The 19,828-nt window shown below is 35.7% G+C and overlaps 1 protein-coding gene across 4 annotated transcripts in view; it reads left to right on the top strand.

Moving 5' to 3' along the window:
- Positions 1 to 19,828, top strand: part of Kn (EBF transcription factor knot) — a 171,252-nt gene that overhangs the window by 47,889 nt on the left and 103,535 nt on the right. For all 4 annotated transcript variants that reach the window (XR_013081743.1, XM_076782927.1, XM_076782928.1 and 1 more), the window contains exons 5-6: positions 8,416 to 8,489; positions 9,253 to 9,321. Coding sequence is in view for 3 of the 4 variants with exons in the window: in XM_076782927.1 (XP_076639042.1) it covers positions 8,416 to 8,489; positions 9,253 to 9,321 (143 nt within the window). In the remaining variant the exon portion in view is untranslated. The remainder of the gene's footprint in view (positions 1 to 8,415; positions 8,490 to 9,252; positions 9,322 to 19,828) is intronic.

The raw sequence follows: 19,828 nt of genomic DNA, 5'->3' as shown, positions 1-19,828 counted from the left end.
AAAATAACTCTGAAGATTAATTTTAAAATAGCGTATTTCGAATATTTCTCAGAACGTTGTCAGGAGTTTTCTCAATTTCAAATTCGAAAGAATTATATTATAAATTTGCAGAAATTTCTTGCAAGGAACTGACTACTAAGCCTACGAAAAATAAATTTCTCGGTCGAATACCTGAATCGTGGTTCCCAAATTCGAATTCGAAAACACGACGATGTTTCTTAAAATCAAATCGAATGGAAATTTCTCAGATGAAAACTGAACCAAGTAGTCAATTACGAATCTATAACAATTTTTCATATTAATCTGGTAACTGGTTCCGCGAAAAGAAAATTTCCCAATGCCCGGTGGTTCGAAGATTCGAATCGAGAAACGCGAGAACGTTCCTTGAAACCGAATTAAGTGGCCGATTATATAATAAATCCGCAATAATTTGCTGCACGGAGCCGGGCCGCTAAGCCCACGGCGAAGCTGTCCTATCCCCAAGCTGTTCTTCAATTTCTTCGCTCGGAGCACTCTCGACGGGAAAGTAGAAAGGGGGGGGGAGGGAAAAAAAAGAACGGAATGTCGAGAACTGGCGTGCGTTTCTCGCTAAAATTTCCAGAAAAATACGAGCAGCTTCCACAGAAAGAAAAGAGTACCGGGCAGCCACGGCTGAATGGCGCTAACAACGTACGTTGTAAACATTCGAGAACGAACTTCCGGCCGGGAAGAGGGCAGGAGGTAGGCGGGGGAGTCAGAATGCGTTTTTTCGCAGGATTAAAAATGCTAAATGGTAATTAGTTCCGGGGATAAAAAAGCACTTACAGGATGGGAGCAGCAGCGAACCGCGTACTGCCGTTATTCTAAATGAATGAACAACAGGAAATTGTACCTAACCCTTTTAAGCTCCAACTTCTATCCGCTGCTGGAGATGATCAGTCGGAACTTTCTTTTTTTTCGCTAAAAACGCAACCTGCGGATATTCAGGAGAGAATCGAGGAAGGGATTCCGTGGAACGTCGTACCGATATTACCCTTTCTGTGCGGGATGCCCCAAATCGGCCATCGACGTGTCCTCATTGTCGTTCGGGACGTCCCACGGTGGGCCAAACCGCGAAACCAATTCGAAAAATATTTGAAACTTCAAGGTTGCGAGGGAAGTCTTAGAAATTACCATTAGCGATTAAAAAAGACCGTGAGTGTGATTTTTATTGTCATCAAACCATGTCAAAGAAGTATATTCGTGTTTTTATGATTGTTTTCTCTAGCATCAGTTTTTAAATAACTGAGGAAACCGTGGGTCGAAAAAGACCCGAGGAACTTTCTAGGGTTAATAGCTCGATACTCGGTTCGATAATTATAATAATTTTTTTTCATTGAGCTTTGAGTGAGCTTTATTTCATTTTTAAGTACTTCTGTACTCTGCCTTAATTTTCATAAAAATTCAAACGCATAGGTCAGCAAATAATTAACAGGTTCGATTTTTCTATGAAAACAATTTTCAACAAATCTTTTTGTCAAACTCACCCTGTACCTATAAGGTGATTAATGTATATATTGTTCTAAATATACAAATATGGAAAGTCTCCCACACCTTGTGTATTAACGAATAAAAATCGAGAGATGACGAAGTTTACGTAAAAAACATCGTCAAACCATGTCAAACGAATACATTCATATAAATTTCACAATAATTTCTTCAATCATCAGTTTTTAAATAATTGAGGGAACCGTGGGGTCCGAACGATGTAGGGTTAATAGCTCGATACTCAATTCGATAATTATAATAATTTCTTTTCAACGAGCTTTGAATGAGCTTTATTTCATTTTTAAGTACTTCTGTACTCTGCCTTAATTTTCATAAAAATTCAAGCGCATAGATCAGCAAACAATTAAGAGATTCTATTTTTTAAACCTCAAGGTTCGATTTCAGTATGAAAACAGTTTTCAAAAAATTTTGTTATCAACTCACCCTGTACCTCTAAGGTAACTCAATTGCATATTTTCTTCTTCAAAATATATAAATATGGAGAGTCTCCCACACGAATTATCGACGAATGAAAATCGAGAGATGACGTAGCATACGTAATCCTTAAACATTGCCAAATCGAATCGGTATCGACCCTCTGGACGTCGGGCAGACGCGTATAATACTGAAATATGAGTATTTAACTATAGATTAAGGAAATAATAAGTTTAAGATAAGTTAATCCTCGGCAGATAAGAAGAGAAAGAGAGTATGTCGGCTATCCCTACGGCGGTGGACATTCTTTCGAGGGGTGAGGGTAACATTGTGTGCACGTAGCGCGATGGTGTGTACGTCAGACATTGGGGGTTGCACATCCGAAGGAGGGGGGGATTCCCAGGGGACTTTTCGATTCGATTCGGGATGGAAATCATTACGGCAGATTTGAATGACTATCTTCGAATTTATCTGCGCCCTTCTGTACTTTTTTTTTTCTCTTCTTCCTCGTTCCACTGTCATTTTCGTAGACTTGTCGCGAACGACATTACGATTTTATTGCCAAACGCGAAAGACTCTTCATTCGATTCTGTTTCCCGTGTTACGCGAGGTTTATTTCGCGATAACGAACGTTAATGTCTGCGGCGAGACGTATAGTAGCTACCCCCAATAATCAGTCAAGGAAATATAAAAGTTTTATTCAAGCTTTTTAAATTCATTTCTGCAAGTTTATTCTCTGCTCTAAACTAAATAAAAGTAATATTTTTTCTTTAAGAATATTATTTTAATTAGAAATTACCAAGACGATGCAGTAAAATTAAATGAGAATATTCACAATAATCTTTTATTTTCCCATTTTGGACTGAGAAATAAGTAAAATTGAAGAACAGTATTAACTCCTTATAATTTGCTTTCAAACAAATATAATCATTCTGTTCAGCACAGTTTTGTGTGCACAATTCTTATAAATAAATCTAATATGTTTCAGGTTTAATTAAATTCAAATTCTTACTATGACGTCTAAATATTTTAAATATTTAAGTCGAAGAAACCGGTTCCTTTATTTTTATATTCCGTTTTATATTCCAAAAATCTGGAGAAAATATAACTTTCTCTTAAAATTGTATTTCAGGCTGGGGGAGAGGGGATATAAACTCAATATTAATTTTAATTACATTTCATTTAGAATCCAGTGGAGTTTCTTTTATTTTTATCGAATTAGTTTTGAAAAAATTTTGATTGGATTGTACAGGGTGTCCCAGCTAAAGTGTAACAGTCGCGATATTTCAATAACTATTGACGATACGAAAAAATTGTTTATATGAAAATTGCAGGATAAAATAGGGTCTCTATTTTAGCGTAAACGAAAATTTTGTTTATGTTATTAATTTAAGAGATACGATGGTGAAGAAAACAATGATTTGATAATCGCTGGAAAAATAGTGTCATTGTAGACATATGTAAGTCACGTCTCTTCCTAAATTTTCTTCGCAACTTTGGATTCTTTTAGACACGTGTAATATAAATTAAAATAGAAGCAAAAATTGACATTTTAAAAGTAGTATGAACATAGGTATATATTGCACCAACAGTAACTTTATAAACTGTAACTCTTATTAGTTACTTTATAAGATCGAACAGATAGTTCGTACATCCAAGCTACTGTGGTGATTCAATAAACATATCTTGAGTTAGTATCCAAGAATCGAATCAGCAGAAGTGGATAGAGGCACGTTAGGAAAAGATTCCAAAACAGCGGAGTGGGCGTGTTATCGCTATTAATCCTTCGTAAGTAATTCCCGTGGGAATTGAAGGGCAGCGGAGAGGCCCAAACGTTCCTATTGGGACCAAAGGGCGACGGAAGAAAGGCCCCCGAGGGGCTGATGCTGACTGCTGGTATCCCCAGGACGAGTTGTCTGACGTTGTTTCCAACCTCCCTCTGCTTGCTTGAGCCAACTACCCCTTGAGACATTCGACGACGTAACCACATAATATTCAATGGATAAGTACGCCCGCGAAAGAGGTGTAACGTGGAAGTGTGTGGGATACCAAATGTACGACGCCATATACGAAGCTTCGAAATCTCGAAAGTATCCTCCCCCACGTACAGCAAACGACTTCCAGTCGAGTAGAATTGTCGGAAAATTGGAGATACAGAACTGTTTTTGATCGAAATGTAAAAAAGAGTATTCGAGTACTCGAGTGATAATACAATTAGTAATTTTATTGTAGAGTGCTTCTCATTTTGTTGATTTATAATCTTCTCTGGACGAGGGATAAAATAATCGAGACACATTTCTGTGGTTATAAGGAAATAATTTAAAAAGAAACGAGATTCTTAATTAAATTTCGATAGTTTTTGCATTATTTTTGACGACTAAAATAGTTGGTGTTCCTACGATTTTAATTACTTTCTACGCCAGTGTGTTTGATTATTATTGTTCGAATTATATTGAAAATTTGAGCAAAGTTAATGTAATTTAAGGTTTATTTTCTTCTAACAATTTTTGAAGTTATCAGAGAAAAGGTTGGTAGCACACGCTATTGATCTGTAAAACGCTTTGTTTTTATATCGTAAATGAAGTGCATTAAATAAAAATATTAAAGGTTAAAGTATATTAAATGGAATTACAGAAATTTTAGTGAATTTATTTTGAAAATTTCACGTTTCTGAAATTTATAAAAATGTTGTCAGATAAAGACGAATGTACACTTTACCATTATTCAATCATTTTTATAGTTAACCTGGTATTAACATGTTCATTTTTTATGTTTTCTAAATTTTCTATATTCAAAAAAATTATAAAAGTTCAAAATATCTTCCTTTAGAAGTTTCTTGCTTTCTATTTTTTTAATCAACTTATGCTACGATTAAAGCTTGAGAATTCCATAATTTTATTTGGTCAGAACAATACAGAATTGCTTGTAATATAATATACGCAATGATCTCTTGCACTTCAAAAAGAAACAACTCAAAGAAGGAAAGTAGAAGACAAGGAAGAAGGAAAAAATTATTTCTTTTCCGGTAACGTTTTTAAATACGATAAAAATTGTTTCTCTCGTACGTTTCACGTTGAAACTATAACAGTGAGTAAATTTTAATGGAGTGTACGGAGCTCTGTTGACTAACTGTACGTACTCGCGTACATTATCAAATAAGCATTGTCGATTCCAACGACACCGAAGACAAACAGGAACACGGCGTTTCGCAAGAATGAACGTAGTAAAAAGTAATTGCTCGAAATTGTTCGTAAATGCGACAGGTACGCAAAATCAACACATGTCGTACCAGTGGTAATGGTCGCTAAGCAAATAATATCGCATGCCGTATCATAAGCTTTGCATAACCTACCCGATGATCGTTACGTATATAAACAACAATTATTATACTACGGGTGACGTGTATATACAGCCTCAAATTACACAAACAATGTCACCAATTTCAAACAAGTCTATTCTTTGAAAACTTAATACGATTCTATGATCATTAAATTAGAATTTTAATATTATTTTTACTGAGATTTCATGGATACTTATTTTGACCAAAACGTGTCTTTTGAATGTAAATAACTGCTAATGTGAATTATATTATTTTTAGTATCGTGTTATCGTGGGAAAATAATTTCAAGTTAAAATTTTAAAAGGAATCTTTTGATGGTGTCAGACACCATTGGTAGAAATAATGTTAAATATAAATAATTTTGAATAGGAAAAAGTATACGAGGCCTTTTTAAATACTTGTTATTTCAATATAAATATTTCACTTGAAATTTTGTCATAGGAAAAAATTAGATGATTTAATTTATTTTAAACTCATATTTTTTTAAATTTCAATGTCTTAAATTTGTATCGATATTGCATAATAGTCCAGGTCAGGCCTTATCCAATGATGAATCATTTTCTTATTATTCATCAAAACATTTTTAAATCTATAAAAAATTTGGATGGCTTTGAACAAAAATGAAGGCTCACTATAATAATAACGAAATATTCGTTAATTGACTTTTAATGTAAGAAATGTTCAAAATATTGTCCATTGCAGTCGATACATCAGAATAAAAAAATAATTATTGCATTGTATGCACCTTTCAATACCAAACAATTTTCATTTGAAATATTTATTCATACAACAATTATTTATAATTGAAGAATTGAATTTGAAGAATTATTAAACACCTAATTGACAAAAACCCTGACGATGACAGAGTCAGGTAATAAAATATTTTTATCGTTACATTCTTTCATTTGTCAAGAAATCGTTAAGTAATTTACAAATACGTGTTTCCAAAGATTTCCTCGAATAAATACAATTTTTTGAAAATCGATTAAATTAAGTAGCACTTTTCTGTGAAAGTTTAAGTCGTAAATATGTATCCATAAAATCACTTTTCCTTAAATAAAAAGGTTCCTTAACTATTCAACTTTTATACTACATACTTAAAATGTATTTCACTAAATTTTTACTCCAGTGTTCCGCGTGCTAGAACGTCCGTATAATTCCAGGGTTAAATATTAAAATTAAAATAGTGATTTGAAATTATTTATCAAAATAATGACGGATGGTGTGGAGAAAGAATTCGCTTGTAAGACGAGCGTAGCTCCTTATCTTAGAAGCGGGGTTAATGCGTACAAGGCAGACACTTATGTTAATTATTCTCGGTACAAATAAGATCGCGTGTTGCTCAACTATTAGAGGCCGTAATGGTCAAAGGGCACGTAACGTTTTATGTCTCCTTTCGCTTTCCCGTTACCAGGAATATATACTCTTCCCCCTCCCCCTCCCCTCTTTCTTCGTGTTTATTCTTGCCCCTCTATATTCTAGGGTTGAAGTTTTTTACTTTGACGGGGGATGCTTCCCTGATTTACCTACCACCGCGTATACAGTCATCGCGGTTCGTTTACGTTGCAATTCGGTTATTTCGTTCGTATAAATATTTGATGCCGCTCTGGAAGTCGCACCTAACTGCCGAGGCGAAATGTATTTCATACCGTTACCACCGTTCTACGCTATTCAGCTGCTCTTGCACACCGAGTGCCAACGTCAACCCGACGAATTCCCTGGGACACTGTATTTCAAAGTATTTACATTTTATCGCTTCTTCGTAAACTCTGGCAATTTTGATCGTTACGCGCGACACGGAATTAAAAGAAACCTGCCTATAAATCCCGGAACCTATACCATTGATACGATAAAAATGTTCGAACGGTGAAATTACTTTTACATGGATCCGCGAGAGTCTTGTTTAATCACATCGATGCAGAAACATTTATTCGATCGAACAATTATGTTTTTACCCGTTTGTTGTGATACACATGCATCATTCTGTAACCGAAATCAAAAACAGTTGTTTGTTTTCACTTTCTATTTGTTAGTCGACATTTTTATCCGATTAAACATGGACTTAATTTGATAAAAATGTCGACTAACAAATAGAAAATGAAAACTAACAACTGATATTTGTATATCACAAAAAACGGGTTAAAACATAATAGTTCGATCGAATAAATTTTTCTACATCGATGTGATTAATATACCGCTTATTTTAAGGAATACGCTGCAGTTTGCAATGAATTCTATCATAAATAGTTTCATGTTACAAACAAAAATTTGTCAGATTTGCTCATTCGTAATTAGGTACATTTTCAATTGCCGTTAGAAAGAAATTCGCGAGATTTGAATAAAAATGTATAGACACTATAATGGTAGTTGTACGTATAAAAAGATGAGGTCACAATGTTCCATGTTTTAAAAAAATAGAACAATAATACTTTGATGAGTATTACTATATATTGGAAGTTTAAGAAATGATTTGGAGCTCGTGTTTATTTGTTGTTCGCTCTTTTAAGGGTTTTCTTTGCTAAGATCAAAGGCTATCCGCCCACACTTTATTATTCCAAGACTAATCCGTATCTTGTTCCCCAACTGTAAGTGAATGAGTGCAGGGTAACGGCGCGTTGTCATTAAATAAAAATCAATCAGGAGGCTGTGAAGGAGGCTTAACGGATTTGCTTAGGCCGCCCATGGTTTGCTGATCCTACAGGGGACTTGCCGACCTGCATATGTACGGTTCTTCGATACCCTCGCGTGTTTTCCACCATTTTCTAAATTATCGAACACAGCGAAGAACAAAATGTATCAAACATAATTCGTCTGTAACACAATACACGATCAAACTTTTCATCGAATCTGATTCTGTTTTTACCCTTATAACGATAATTGGTAAAATTGTTTTAAAATTAGTAAATCGATGGATAAAGAATAATAATTCTAAATGGTCGAAGAACAAAATGTATCAAACATGATTCGTCTGTAACACAATACACGACCAAACTTTTCATCGAATCTGATTCTGTTTTTACCCTTATAACGATAATTGGTAAAATGATTTTAAAATTAATAAATCGTTTACGTCTTTTTACTCGTATAACAATAACTGATGAAATTACTTTAAAATTAATTATCTTCTGTTTTAGGCTATCATGTACGAGGGACAAGATAAGAATCCTGAGATGTGCAGAGTCCTCCTGACTCACGAGGTGATGTGCAGGTGAGTTTCTGCGATAACTATTGGAAGAAACAATCACTTTCGTAAGCATTCGCGTCTGCAAAAATTTGTTTTTAAACGATCATAACGATCTGTCGTATTTATTTTTGTGATTAAAATCCCAGAGTCGCGTCTAGACTTATTTTCATCGACGTCTCAACTTGAGAATTTTAATATTTTTAGCTTCTTAGAGAATAGCCATGTCACTGATATGTGTCAAAGGAGACAATAGTATTTTTGAAACATGAACTCAAACCATCTGAAATTGTCCACGAGACCAAAAATTCAAAAATCCATCTAGATATACTTTTCTTTTCTTTTCGTAGTGAAATGCCACCCATTAAAATAGACAATATCATCATATAAGTATAAATAACGACCCAAGTATTGGAATAATAGTCACACAGAGGTTAACAGTAACAAATGCACCTTGAAATCGTAATTTTGGTGTATGCAAATATGTATGCAAGAAGCGGAGAGTATCTGCTCGCTATGCAGGCAACTACCCTTACGGTGGCGAACCATAAACGCGGGGGTACAGTCATTCTTCGGGGGTGGCTGACTCATTGACCCATGGGACTTCGGGCTGACTACTCTCCGCCCCCAAACTTGCGAAATCTCAAGGGTTCTAGTAGTTTTTAGATGGTCTCGAAAGTTCTGACCCTCCTGGACCCATCAATCGAATCGAGTCTGACAAAGCTTATGCTTTCCGCGAACGAACTATTCGAAAATTATGCATACCCATCACTGACTCGTTTCGTTGCAGTCGGTGTTGCGACAAAAAAAGCTGCGGAAACCGAAACGAAACGCCAAGCGACCCTGTGATCATCGACCGGTGAGTAACATTTCTCAACTTCTTCCATAATATCTGTTTCTACTCGTCTCTATTATATAATCAGGCGCCATCTGGGTCAAAAATTATCTTGTTTATGGATATTATAGAGCCTCTATTGCGTTTACGAATTTTTAAATAATACAAAATGCTCGTGAATAACCAAACTTGAAATATAAATATAGAGCTTCGAAACAGTAAAAGCTTTTCTTTGGAAGGTGGTCTTCCAAAATTGCAAAAGTATAATGCTTGCGTTTGCACTGCAAGCAAAACTTCCATTCGTGACAAACAATTCGTCGAATACTTTTGTAAAATAAACCGTTCGCCATGTGTCCATGCTATAGGAATAAATAACATAGAAATATATCGTTTTATTCGAAAAATGTCCGACACATTTTCATTTGCACGGTAAACAAAAGTCGTTCGAATATGCTGCTATGGTATATTTAAATGTAAGAACGTAGAACAATTTACAAACATATAATTTCAAGCAGCCATTCGATATTTCATCTTTGTAAAATAATAAAGGGTACTTGGATTATTTCTTTTACAAAGGGTTTTAAGATCAGTAGCTGTAATAATTACTCTCGCTGAATCAGAATACCAAGATGGATGCCAGTGCCCGATAGAAAGATCTATTACGCGGGAATAAAATCATCCTTGTCCAAAGTGGAAGTAAGGTGTCGTATTATTCGTTCAACGTCAGGAAACGAACGCGTATGGTTGAATATGAAATTTCATAGAAACATCAACGGGTGTGATACTCGGTTTACCGCCCTCGGTATCATCGTTGGCAACGATCTGCGAAATAAGGGCCCAGATAACTCGTTCTTGAAGATACCCAACGACGAGATAGCGTCGCGTACCGTCAGAACTAGAAACCCAGGATATTTAGGCTTGCAAAATACATTTCCTACGAGGTGTGGCGAGGCTGCTAGGTAGCAGAACACTCGAATACTCAGGCGTACTTATACCTCCTCCACCTACATAGTGCTGCTTGTCTTTGGAAATACAGACGCACACACTCGTTCTCTCTCTCTCTCTCTCTCTCTCTTGCATGCTCTCACACGCAAACACACACATACACAAACTGACTAACACGGGAGTGGTAGGGTGAGCCTGATATCTGAATAGTCTATAGAGTGTCCTGAGATAGGAACGGTAGGAAGGAAGAGGTTTCCCGCGGGACACAGGCCGAGATAGTCTTCAGGAGGACATCTTGTGCTCAGGGGTGCTCAACCTCCGGTTTTCAATACAACGGCGTCTCGGAGCTTTCATCCCCATCCACGGGATATGTGTTATACGCAGGAGACAGGCAAAGCCTACAAGGCTTGCACATAACTATTTTTCTGTGCCCTGCAGTCTTTTCGTATCCCTGCCTCACAGGATTTAAGTGCAATGTCCTGCCATAGGAGTTATTTATATAGGGTTTTCCAATAACACCGATAGAACTTTGGATCGAAATAAAACGGAAACTACGGAAGATAATCTACTGCTTGGTGTTTCACTTTGAGGCACGATCAATTATGGTATAGATATGTGAAAATTTAAATGGCCAAATATTTCGCCAATAACACGATCTTTGGTTGGAGACTTAATGTGACGTAAGAAAAAATGGCATCGAGTCACTGACTGAAATGAAACAAATACAGCGTTGAAAAGTACAATATTATTTGAACGAAAATATTATCAAAATTGCGGGCAAAACATTTAATCAAACGAAAAAAAAGCACCGTAACTAATCAGATTGTGCTTTCATAAATATTTTTTTTAATATATACAAATTGTTCTCGACCATCAACATAAAATTTTGTGATATTTTGAAGTTGTACAAATTAATTTACAAAAAGTGCTAATTTACTTATTAAATATTCTTAAACATTCTACCTATGTATAGAATTTTAGTTTATTGTCTGTGGAAAAAGGAAGTAATTCCATTCTAATTTTTAGTTTTGCATTTCTATCGGTAAACCAGCGTTAAAAATCTGTAATTGCCCATGAAATTACTCAATATATTCGAAAGATTTTATATTAACGAAAATCGAGACGCAACGTTACGTTGTTGAGATTTTTACGTAAGAACAGATATAAAGAATTTGTTATAACCTAATTCCTTCTTTCACTGATGATATTAACAATGATTTGAATTTTAATCAAGCTTATATGGTTGTGTTACGGCGTTAGTCGTAATAAATTTACGTCAGAAACCTATCCGGCGAAGCATTAGAAAAATTAATTTCGAAATTGTTGGTTCGGCATATGGCATGCACGCAGCAAAGTAACATCGTATAAACAGTGATATAATGTAAATGCAGCCACGTTGCGGTCGCGTGTCACATCGACCGCCACCCTAGACTACGTCTCTCAGCTTAGTTTGTGGTAGATCGTGCCGGACGTAAAGTAAATGAACGATCCATAGGATTAGAAGATTGACTTAGCATGCAGATTATGTTTATCAAGCATTTACACTAATAATACTCGCGACAGTTCCTCGAACCTATGTTTACCAAAATTAAAATTCTCAATTAAATTCATATTATTACGAAACGATTGGCGACCAATACGTTTCTGAAAAGCTAAGTGCGCCAAAATTGCTAAATTTAAACATTCATCGAACACACAAATCGTTTCAAATAATAAAATAATAACCTCAGTAAAGTATACATATAATACAGAAAAATAAATCAACGAGAATTATAAATAATATTGTTTTTAATAAGATTAACAAGTCCTTTCTGAATTGGCTCTTTGAGAAAAAGATTTATTACTTTAGATAATGATTTATTTAGTACTCTTTTAACGCTAGTTTTACGATTTTGCACATATTTCTATTGTCAAGTTTCACAATAACGAGACCACCCTCATTACGAAGCCTAATATATTAAAATCAACACTGTTTCACATTAGCTATTTGAAAAACAACTTTTATTTTGCGAGCAGTGCGTGTAAGCACAAAATTAAATAGTATACATTTGAAAAATTAACAGAGTTGTATAATTGTAGGACAGAAGTGACCAGGCATCCGCCATATTAATGGAACTCGTAAATATTTCTTTCCCTTTAATAAACAGGATCATGAGAAGAATTTATCGAATATTTTAGGTGGAAATAATTGATTTCATAAATTTCAAATTTCTCGACACATTGCCTTAGATATTTAGCAATTTTGATATTTTTCGTCTGTTAAAACGCTGCCGTCGATTTCAAATCGTTAAATAAAAATATATTACGAAACACTGGCAGTGCATTCCGATCGGTTTTTTTTAATGGTAAAATTGGTCGTTTGGGAGTTAGAGAATTTTTAACGCTTTTTTACTTTGGCGGCCATTAAAATTAGCCTCCGTTCCGCGGGAGATCGACGCGCGTGTAGCTTGTTGGAATATATGTATGTATACATCGGTGGGCTAATAGATTTTCGGTCTCGAACAAAACCGCAATGCAGAGCGCGAGGGCCCGTTCGAGAGAATGAACGAAGGGTATCAATGCCACTTTGATTGAGACGGTCCCGGTCGATTGTGACATGCTCACTCAACTGTGCAGAAAGTACAACGCAGCCCCCATCAATCGTGTTTATCTGACTAAAAAAAAAAAGACCAAAAAACAAAAGCGGTTTCTATACCTAAGCGTGGCCATTTTTTCACCCTATCACTTTCCCTCAACGAACGTCGAAGGAAACAGTCCGATAGCGGCCTGGAAGGACACTACTACAATTAAAATCGAACCACTTGAATGATAAAAGGGCACCGTAAGCCAAAATGCCATTTTAAGAAAACCGATTTCAATGTTTTCGTTTGGGCACCGTTCGATGAAAAATAATAGGATATTACAGACTGAATTTTTTTAAGATATAAAAATTGGTACCATTTTTACACGAATTATATAAAATCATTAAAAAGTCATTATTTGGTTGTTTTTTTACTGATTTATGACGATATTCTGCGACATATTTATTCTGCTTTGAGAATAGAAGACAATTAAGTACATAGAGACGGAATTTAATTTTCTTAAATAGTTTTTTTGTACATTGATTGATACTCTTTTTTATTTATTTTCACATAAATTCGTTTTCATTAGACTCGTTTAGTAGTTTTTGATGCTCGAAAAATATTTTCAATACTTATTCAAATATTACAATAGAGTTTTTACCTTTCCATTTACCATTTACCCGTGTAATAGCTCTATATTGTTTCATTGCAAGAATGAATAATGAAGAATATCAAAGAATTTTAGAATTTTATCCATCATAGTACCAATACTCAAGTATTGCTTAGAGACCGTAATATATCTATGGAAAATGTATGAGGAATAATCGTTAGACAAATTTATCGAAACAATACAAAATATTCTCCAGGAATTAAAAGCAGCGATTGTAACCGTGTGACAAAAAATTGATCAAGATTTGGTAAAAAATCTTGTAAGCAGTATGAAGTCGAGAATTTTCCAACTAATTCACTATCATGGATCATCTATTGATTATTAAGAACAATTTTCCCAGTAATTAGTTTATAAATAAATTGTTATTCATAACTGAACTTTTGTCCATTCTGCGAAAGATTCTTTATTGAAAATATCCGTGGCCAGAAATGTCTCTGTAATTTCATTTTTTGTCTCATTTCCTCTCGCGTTCATTTCTGTAACCTGTTGGTAATGTTTCGAGTGACACGAAAATAGTAATGGGGCTCTAGAAACCCATAAAAATGGGTTGAACTACATTTTAATAAAAAATCGAAGAAGTTTTATAGTCGTCGAGAATATTCGTAAATTGTAAAATAACGATGTAAATCGGTATGCGCAGTAATCGAGTACGCATATAGCTCTGAGACTGAGTGCCTGAGTGGGGAGATCGAGGAACGACTCGATCGAAGCGAGTATTCGGAAAGACGTAGTAGCAAATAGACGTATAAAAGTTACTTCGAAGAGCCCTCGAGATATAAAGCGTTTACGAACAGAAAGAAAATAACATTGAACATTAATTAATTATTCACGAATCCTAACAATAGTGGCGATACAATAACTTTGCCAAAGGAAGGGGAGGAAGTTGTCGAACGAGAAGGAGTTCACTGTTTTTTCATAAAATTCCATAATACGTTCAAAATATTGCTTTAAATTGTAGTACAAAACTCGGCACGAACATATGGGACGAATTAATAATAATTTATTGTACAGGCAACCCCTTTAATAATGTTAAGTAGTTATAGGCATGATATACTTTCTATCATCTTTTTAGAGCAACAATAATTTGAATATGTGAAGAGAGGTCGACTTTAGATGTGAAACGAACTCTCGAGTCGCATATTTTAAATATGGAAGATAAAGCCACTGGGTTTGTAGTAAAAAACAGTTGGAAAAATGTTTCCAGTTCACTTCATGACCTTACATTTTTCATAATTCAATGCTATACCATGGTTTCTTTTAGCACCAGTGCTTTACATTCCAAAGGTCTAAGTTTACGACAACGAATAAAACTTCGTTCTATAAACGATCTCAAGTTTACAACAATCGTTGAGACCGTTTATAGAACGAAGTTTTATTCGTTATTCGAAATAATTTTTGCCTAACACTGGCAAATAGCATTTTTCTTAAAAAGGGTAAATTCAATGTTTACGTAAATATTTTCAAAGTTCCATTACAGCTCAAATCATAACTTGACATAAATTAACATAAATCAAAAATTATTTCGAATAACGAATAAAACCTCGTTCTATAAACGATCTCAACGAAGTTTACAACAATCGTTGAGACCGTTTATAGAACGAAGTTTTATTTATTATTCGAAATAACTTTTGCCTAACACTGGCGAACAGCATTTTTCTTAAAAAGGGTAAATTCAATGTTTACGTAAATATTTCCAAAGTTCCATTACAGCTCAAATCATAACAATAAACGAGCCAAAAATGAAGCGAACCTACAACATTGGCCAGGAGTGTATACTACACTCTTCAAACATTTGTGTAAGAAACCTTTCACGTGCTCTTTGTCCAGCAAAACATTAAAAATCCAATTGTCTGGTAGTTTGGTTGTTCGACCGGTTGATCGATAGCGTCGCATCGATCAGCAACATAGAGATGCACCGCGAGAATAGTCCTAGAGAAGCCGGTATTAGACTCGGAAACCAATTAACATGCATAATTAAAATGGCATTGTCGTGGCCGTGCAACGCCAGGGGCTCTTCCGTCGACTGACGAATCTCCCGGGACAAACGCCGTTCCATAATTACGAAAATCCTCTCCCCCGTCCACGGCCAGTTCCTCGATTCACCGTGTCCTTCCTTCCTGTATCACTCTTTCTCCAATTGCTGTCGCTGCGTTCGTAACCCTCTCGAAAACGCGGCGCAGCGCGGGTAAAAAATCGGGCATCGGGTCGCCCCGACGCGGAACAGAGCCGATAAAAGCAGTTCCGGCCATTCGTCGTCGACCCGATTGGTTAACTATATTTTGCCCGGTGGTCGAGCCCTTAATTTCGGTACATCGATCATAGCCCTCGCCATGGCCCTACGCCCGTTGCAACCGTGTCCTCTCCGTTCGTTCGAGTTTGCGACCCTCAACGCGGCCGACGCGCCTATCTGCTGTGCCCTTCGTCAATTTGACGGATTCCATTTCGGTCGTCGCGCGACGACGATCGTTTCGTTTCCCTGGACGTATGGCCTCTTCGAGGGGACGACGCGACCGAATTTTTCACGGGGAAAATGGCGCCGCGGGCCGATTAATACCACGATGAACGCTCGCTCGATCACCGAACGGACCATTTATTTATTTCTGTGACACCGTTCGAAGAGTCAATCGGCCGCGAGGATAATTTGTTTGGCAAACGTGAACCGATGTTGCAGAGATACCGGAACATCGATGATATTACGCGCTTCGTCGTCTTAGGACACCTCGTTTCTCGAGAAATCGACTTATTCGTTACTAGGGATGTCGATGAATTGTTTTATAATAGTATTAGGTTGTACCATAAGTTCGTGACGTTCGATATTCTGTAATTGACGATGGTAAGATTTGTAATTTGATAGAAATCATCGATAATTCGTAGAAATTTGAAAGAAATAGATATTGTGTCAAAGCTCGAAGTTTGGAATCCACATTTGCTTGATGAAATGTTCTTGACGGTGATTAAGCCTGATTGCATGAATATTTTTGTTAGTATTGCAGAGTTACGATTATCCGGTAGTCGGATATCCGCAATGTCCGAATAACTGTCATATTTACATCGACTATTCTTCTGTAAATGTTACGAATTATAATATTTCACACAAACAAAGAAGTCACAATAGGAATTTGATATATTTCATTTTTTATTAATAAATTATATTACTACATTACTCATGGTTGAGTTTATTACAAATCAAAAACAAATTTTTAAGAAAAATCGATAGGAGGTAGGGGGACAAATTTTCGACGAAATTAAAAAATTTCAAATGATATTAAAAAAATAATATTTAGTTAGAAGGGTCGATTACAATCATTTTTTGTCATTACACATACCCTCGAAATCCTACGCATTTTCGAGAAAAAAATTCCTTATTGAAAATCTAATGTGAGGCCAAAAATGCTACCCTGAAATTTCTTGTGAATCTTTAAAACGTCATAACTTCTGAACGGATTGGACGATTTTAATGTTTAAAAAAGCAAACTACGCGTATTTTGGTGGAGAATATGTACAAATCGTAAAAATATCCGAAAAGTTGATTCTTGACCCAGCAAAATGAGAAAAACCCTATAAAAATGGTCCAATTTTCAAACAGCCATAACTCCTACAATAGTGAATATATTTCAATGAAACTTTTTTCTGAAGTAGAGCTCATGGGTACCTACAAAAAAGTATTAGACAACTTTTCCGTAGGGTGTCAAACAAAATTACTAAAAATCAAAAACTAATTTTTAAGAAAAATCGACAGGGGGTAGGTGCCTAAATTTTTCGGCGAAAATGAAAAGTCTCAAATCATTCTGAAAAAATTATTTTCGTTTGCAGGGGTCAACTACAATTATTTTTGGTGAATACATGTACCGTCGAAATCCTAACCAGTTTCGAGAAAAAAATTCGAGTAGGTGCCTAAATTTTTCGGCGAAATTGAAAAGTCACAAATCATTCTGGAAAAATTATTTTTGATTGCAGGGTTCAATTACAATTATTTATGGTGAATAGACATACTCTCGAAATCTTAACCATTTTCGAGAAAAAAATTCATTGCTGAAAATATGCATGGCCAGAAATGTTTCTGTAATTTCATTTTTTCTCGTTTTTCTACAAAACTTTGACGTTTTATTAAAATATTATTCGACGCTTTTCTTCAATACATTGCCATCTCCAAATTATTATACTTCACTGAAAAGCCTGCAGATAGTTAGATAAGAAAAAATTCATTTCTCATCTCCAGTTATTAAGCAAAAAGGAAAAAATTAGATTCTACCAAATTTACAAACTCGATCCTCTTCGATTTAAGAATATCGAATGGGACGAACTAATATTTACAGATCATCTGATCTTTCTAGAGTTAAAAGAGTGAAAGATCCCTAATTTAATGCCCGAAAAAAATGAAAGTTGAACAAGGGTAGGGTTGCCATTTTCCGTAGTTCGAAATGGCTCGTTTGAAACGTTACTTCAAGGTCTTGCAGGAAATTCGAACTTAGGGAGGATGACGCGATATAAAAAAAACTTTTAATCCCTCGTCGATGTTGATATTGTGGTTTTCAATGACACGTCTATCATCCGCATAAATACCGACTCGCGATATTCCCTTCGTCGAGTCCAAACGCGTAACAATCAATGGTTACCTTAATTGATTGCGATTGGTGAAGGATGCTCGGACGATTTGGTCGACGTCACAATGACACACGGATTGTCAATCAGTCGCGCTTGTGGCGTTAATGCATGCAAATTTGGCCGAATCGCGCTACGTTGTCTCGTACCCTTGCTGCGAATCTCCATCAGTATGGATTCGATATCAAGGGCGGTCAGAGTATTTCTAGTTCGACATTATTGCAGAATGTTGGAAATTCTTTTGACATTTCGAACGATGCACGTGTTTACCGCGCCTGTGCATTCGTAGTTTCAATTTTTCACTGTGTTATTTATAAACGTTATTTTCACGAAAAGTACAAAATCCGTTCGATAGTTAATGAATAGAAGTATTAAGCTCGAGAAATTAAATTCTTGGGAATCATTGTTATTCAAAGCTTCCAAATAATTAATTCCACGCAGAGAGAAGGCCATTGCAATGTTTCAAAGTCCAGTAAAATAATAAAATATGACTGTAACATCGATGTGGATCACGAAAATAATAAAATACCTTTTAATGCGTTTTTGGTACCTAAAAATCATCATTACAGCCCCGTGCGATAAGAATAATCAAAACACTGATAATTGAACTTGAAAGTGTTACAATTTTTTAAATCAGGAATATTTTTTCATTCCACGTGCGTACAATGGCTGAAACCATGGAAACCATAAGACGACGTTTCTTTTTCTTTACCGTGTTTTAGAAATATTTTACTCTGAAACGATTTCTACATATTTTACAAATGTTAATAAACAACTGTGAGAAATTTCGACAAGTTTTATAGCCGTTAGGTTATCAAAGAAATCCCAGAAATACGCGGTTTAGAATAATAAATATTGGATGAAAAATGAAATTAACGAGAATAATGACGGAAGTGGAAGGAACGTATCAGAAGTAGTAAGAAACTAGAAACGTTTTGACGTCTTGTTGAAAGCTAAGCAGGTGAAAGTACGATCAACGACACATGTTAAACTTCGCTGTATTAATCCTGTTCCTCCTAACGAGTATGTGCGGCGCGTGTCGCGCGCCGGTACGCTGGATGAAAATAATGAAAACTATCGAGCAAGATAAGGGCGATAATGACGAGTCTCGGCTGGCTGCTCGCAGATGACACACATCGATAACGAAAACTTATTAAGCGAACGACGTACAGGATGCATACTGAAATGGGCTTGCCATTCATTGGTCGAATCAAACGATCCAGTGGGAAATCTCTTTCACCCACTATCCTTGGTTGGTAACGCCCCTTGGTTCTTTTTTTTTTCAACGTGCACGTATGTCGTTGGTCGGACTAATTAAGACGCGAATAAGTACACGCTTCTATTAGTAGATTTGTTCGCGAGCTCGTTTACCGAACGGAGGCGGTTCGAAAGCTGGTCGATGAAAAACGAACGGGACGATTACGTTTCGTGGATTTCTACGCGTTTGGAAACGGCGAATATATTGGTTTGGTCAAAAAGTAATTGTAGAAGGAATTGGACCGTAAAAAAATTGCAGCAACTTTGGAGAAACGTTTGAAGGAAACATTGAAAAAATGCTTCAACCCTTAGGAGAAATTGTTCAGCAATAAGGATATTGTACAACATTTTTAATTTCTATAGTGTTGGATTATTAATTTGACATTAAAATCAATAGTCTTTTGATTATCTGTTGGAGGGTATTGCAAGAATTTATTTTATTGTCTGTCATCATCTGTTAATATTATTTGTAACTATTTAGAAAGAGATACACCCT

The sequence above is a fragment of the Colletes latitarsis genome, chromosome 2 (genome assembly GCF_051014445.1).
Source record: "Colletes latitarsis isolate SP2378_abdomen chromosome 2, iyColLati1, whole genome shotgun sequence".
NCBI classification, from domain to species: domain Eukaryota; kingdom Metazoa; phylum Arthropoda; class Insecta; order Hymenoptera; family Colletidae; genus Colletes; species Colletes latitarsis.
Note: the sequence above shows the minus strand (reverse complement) of the source record. Positions and strands in the feature narration are given on the sequence as shown.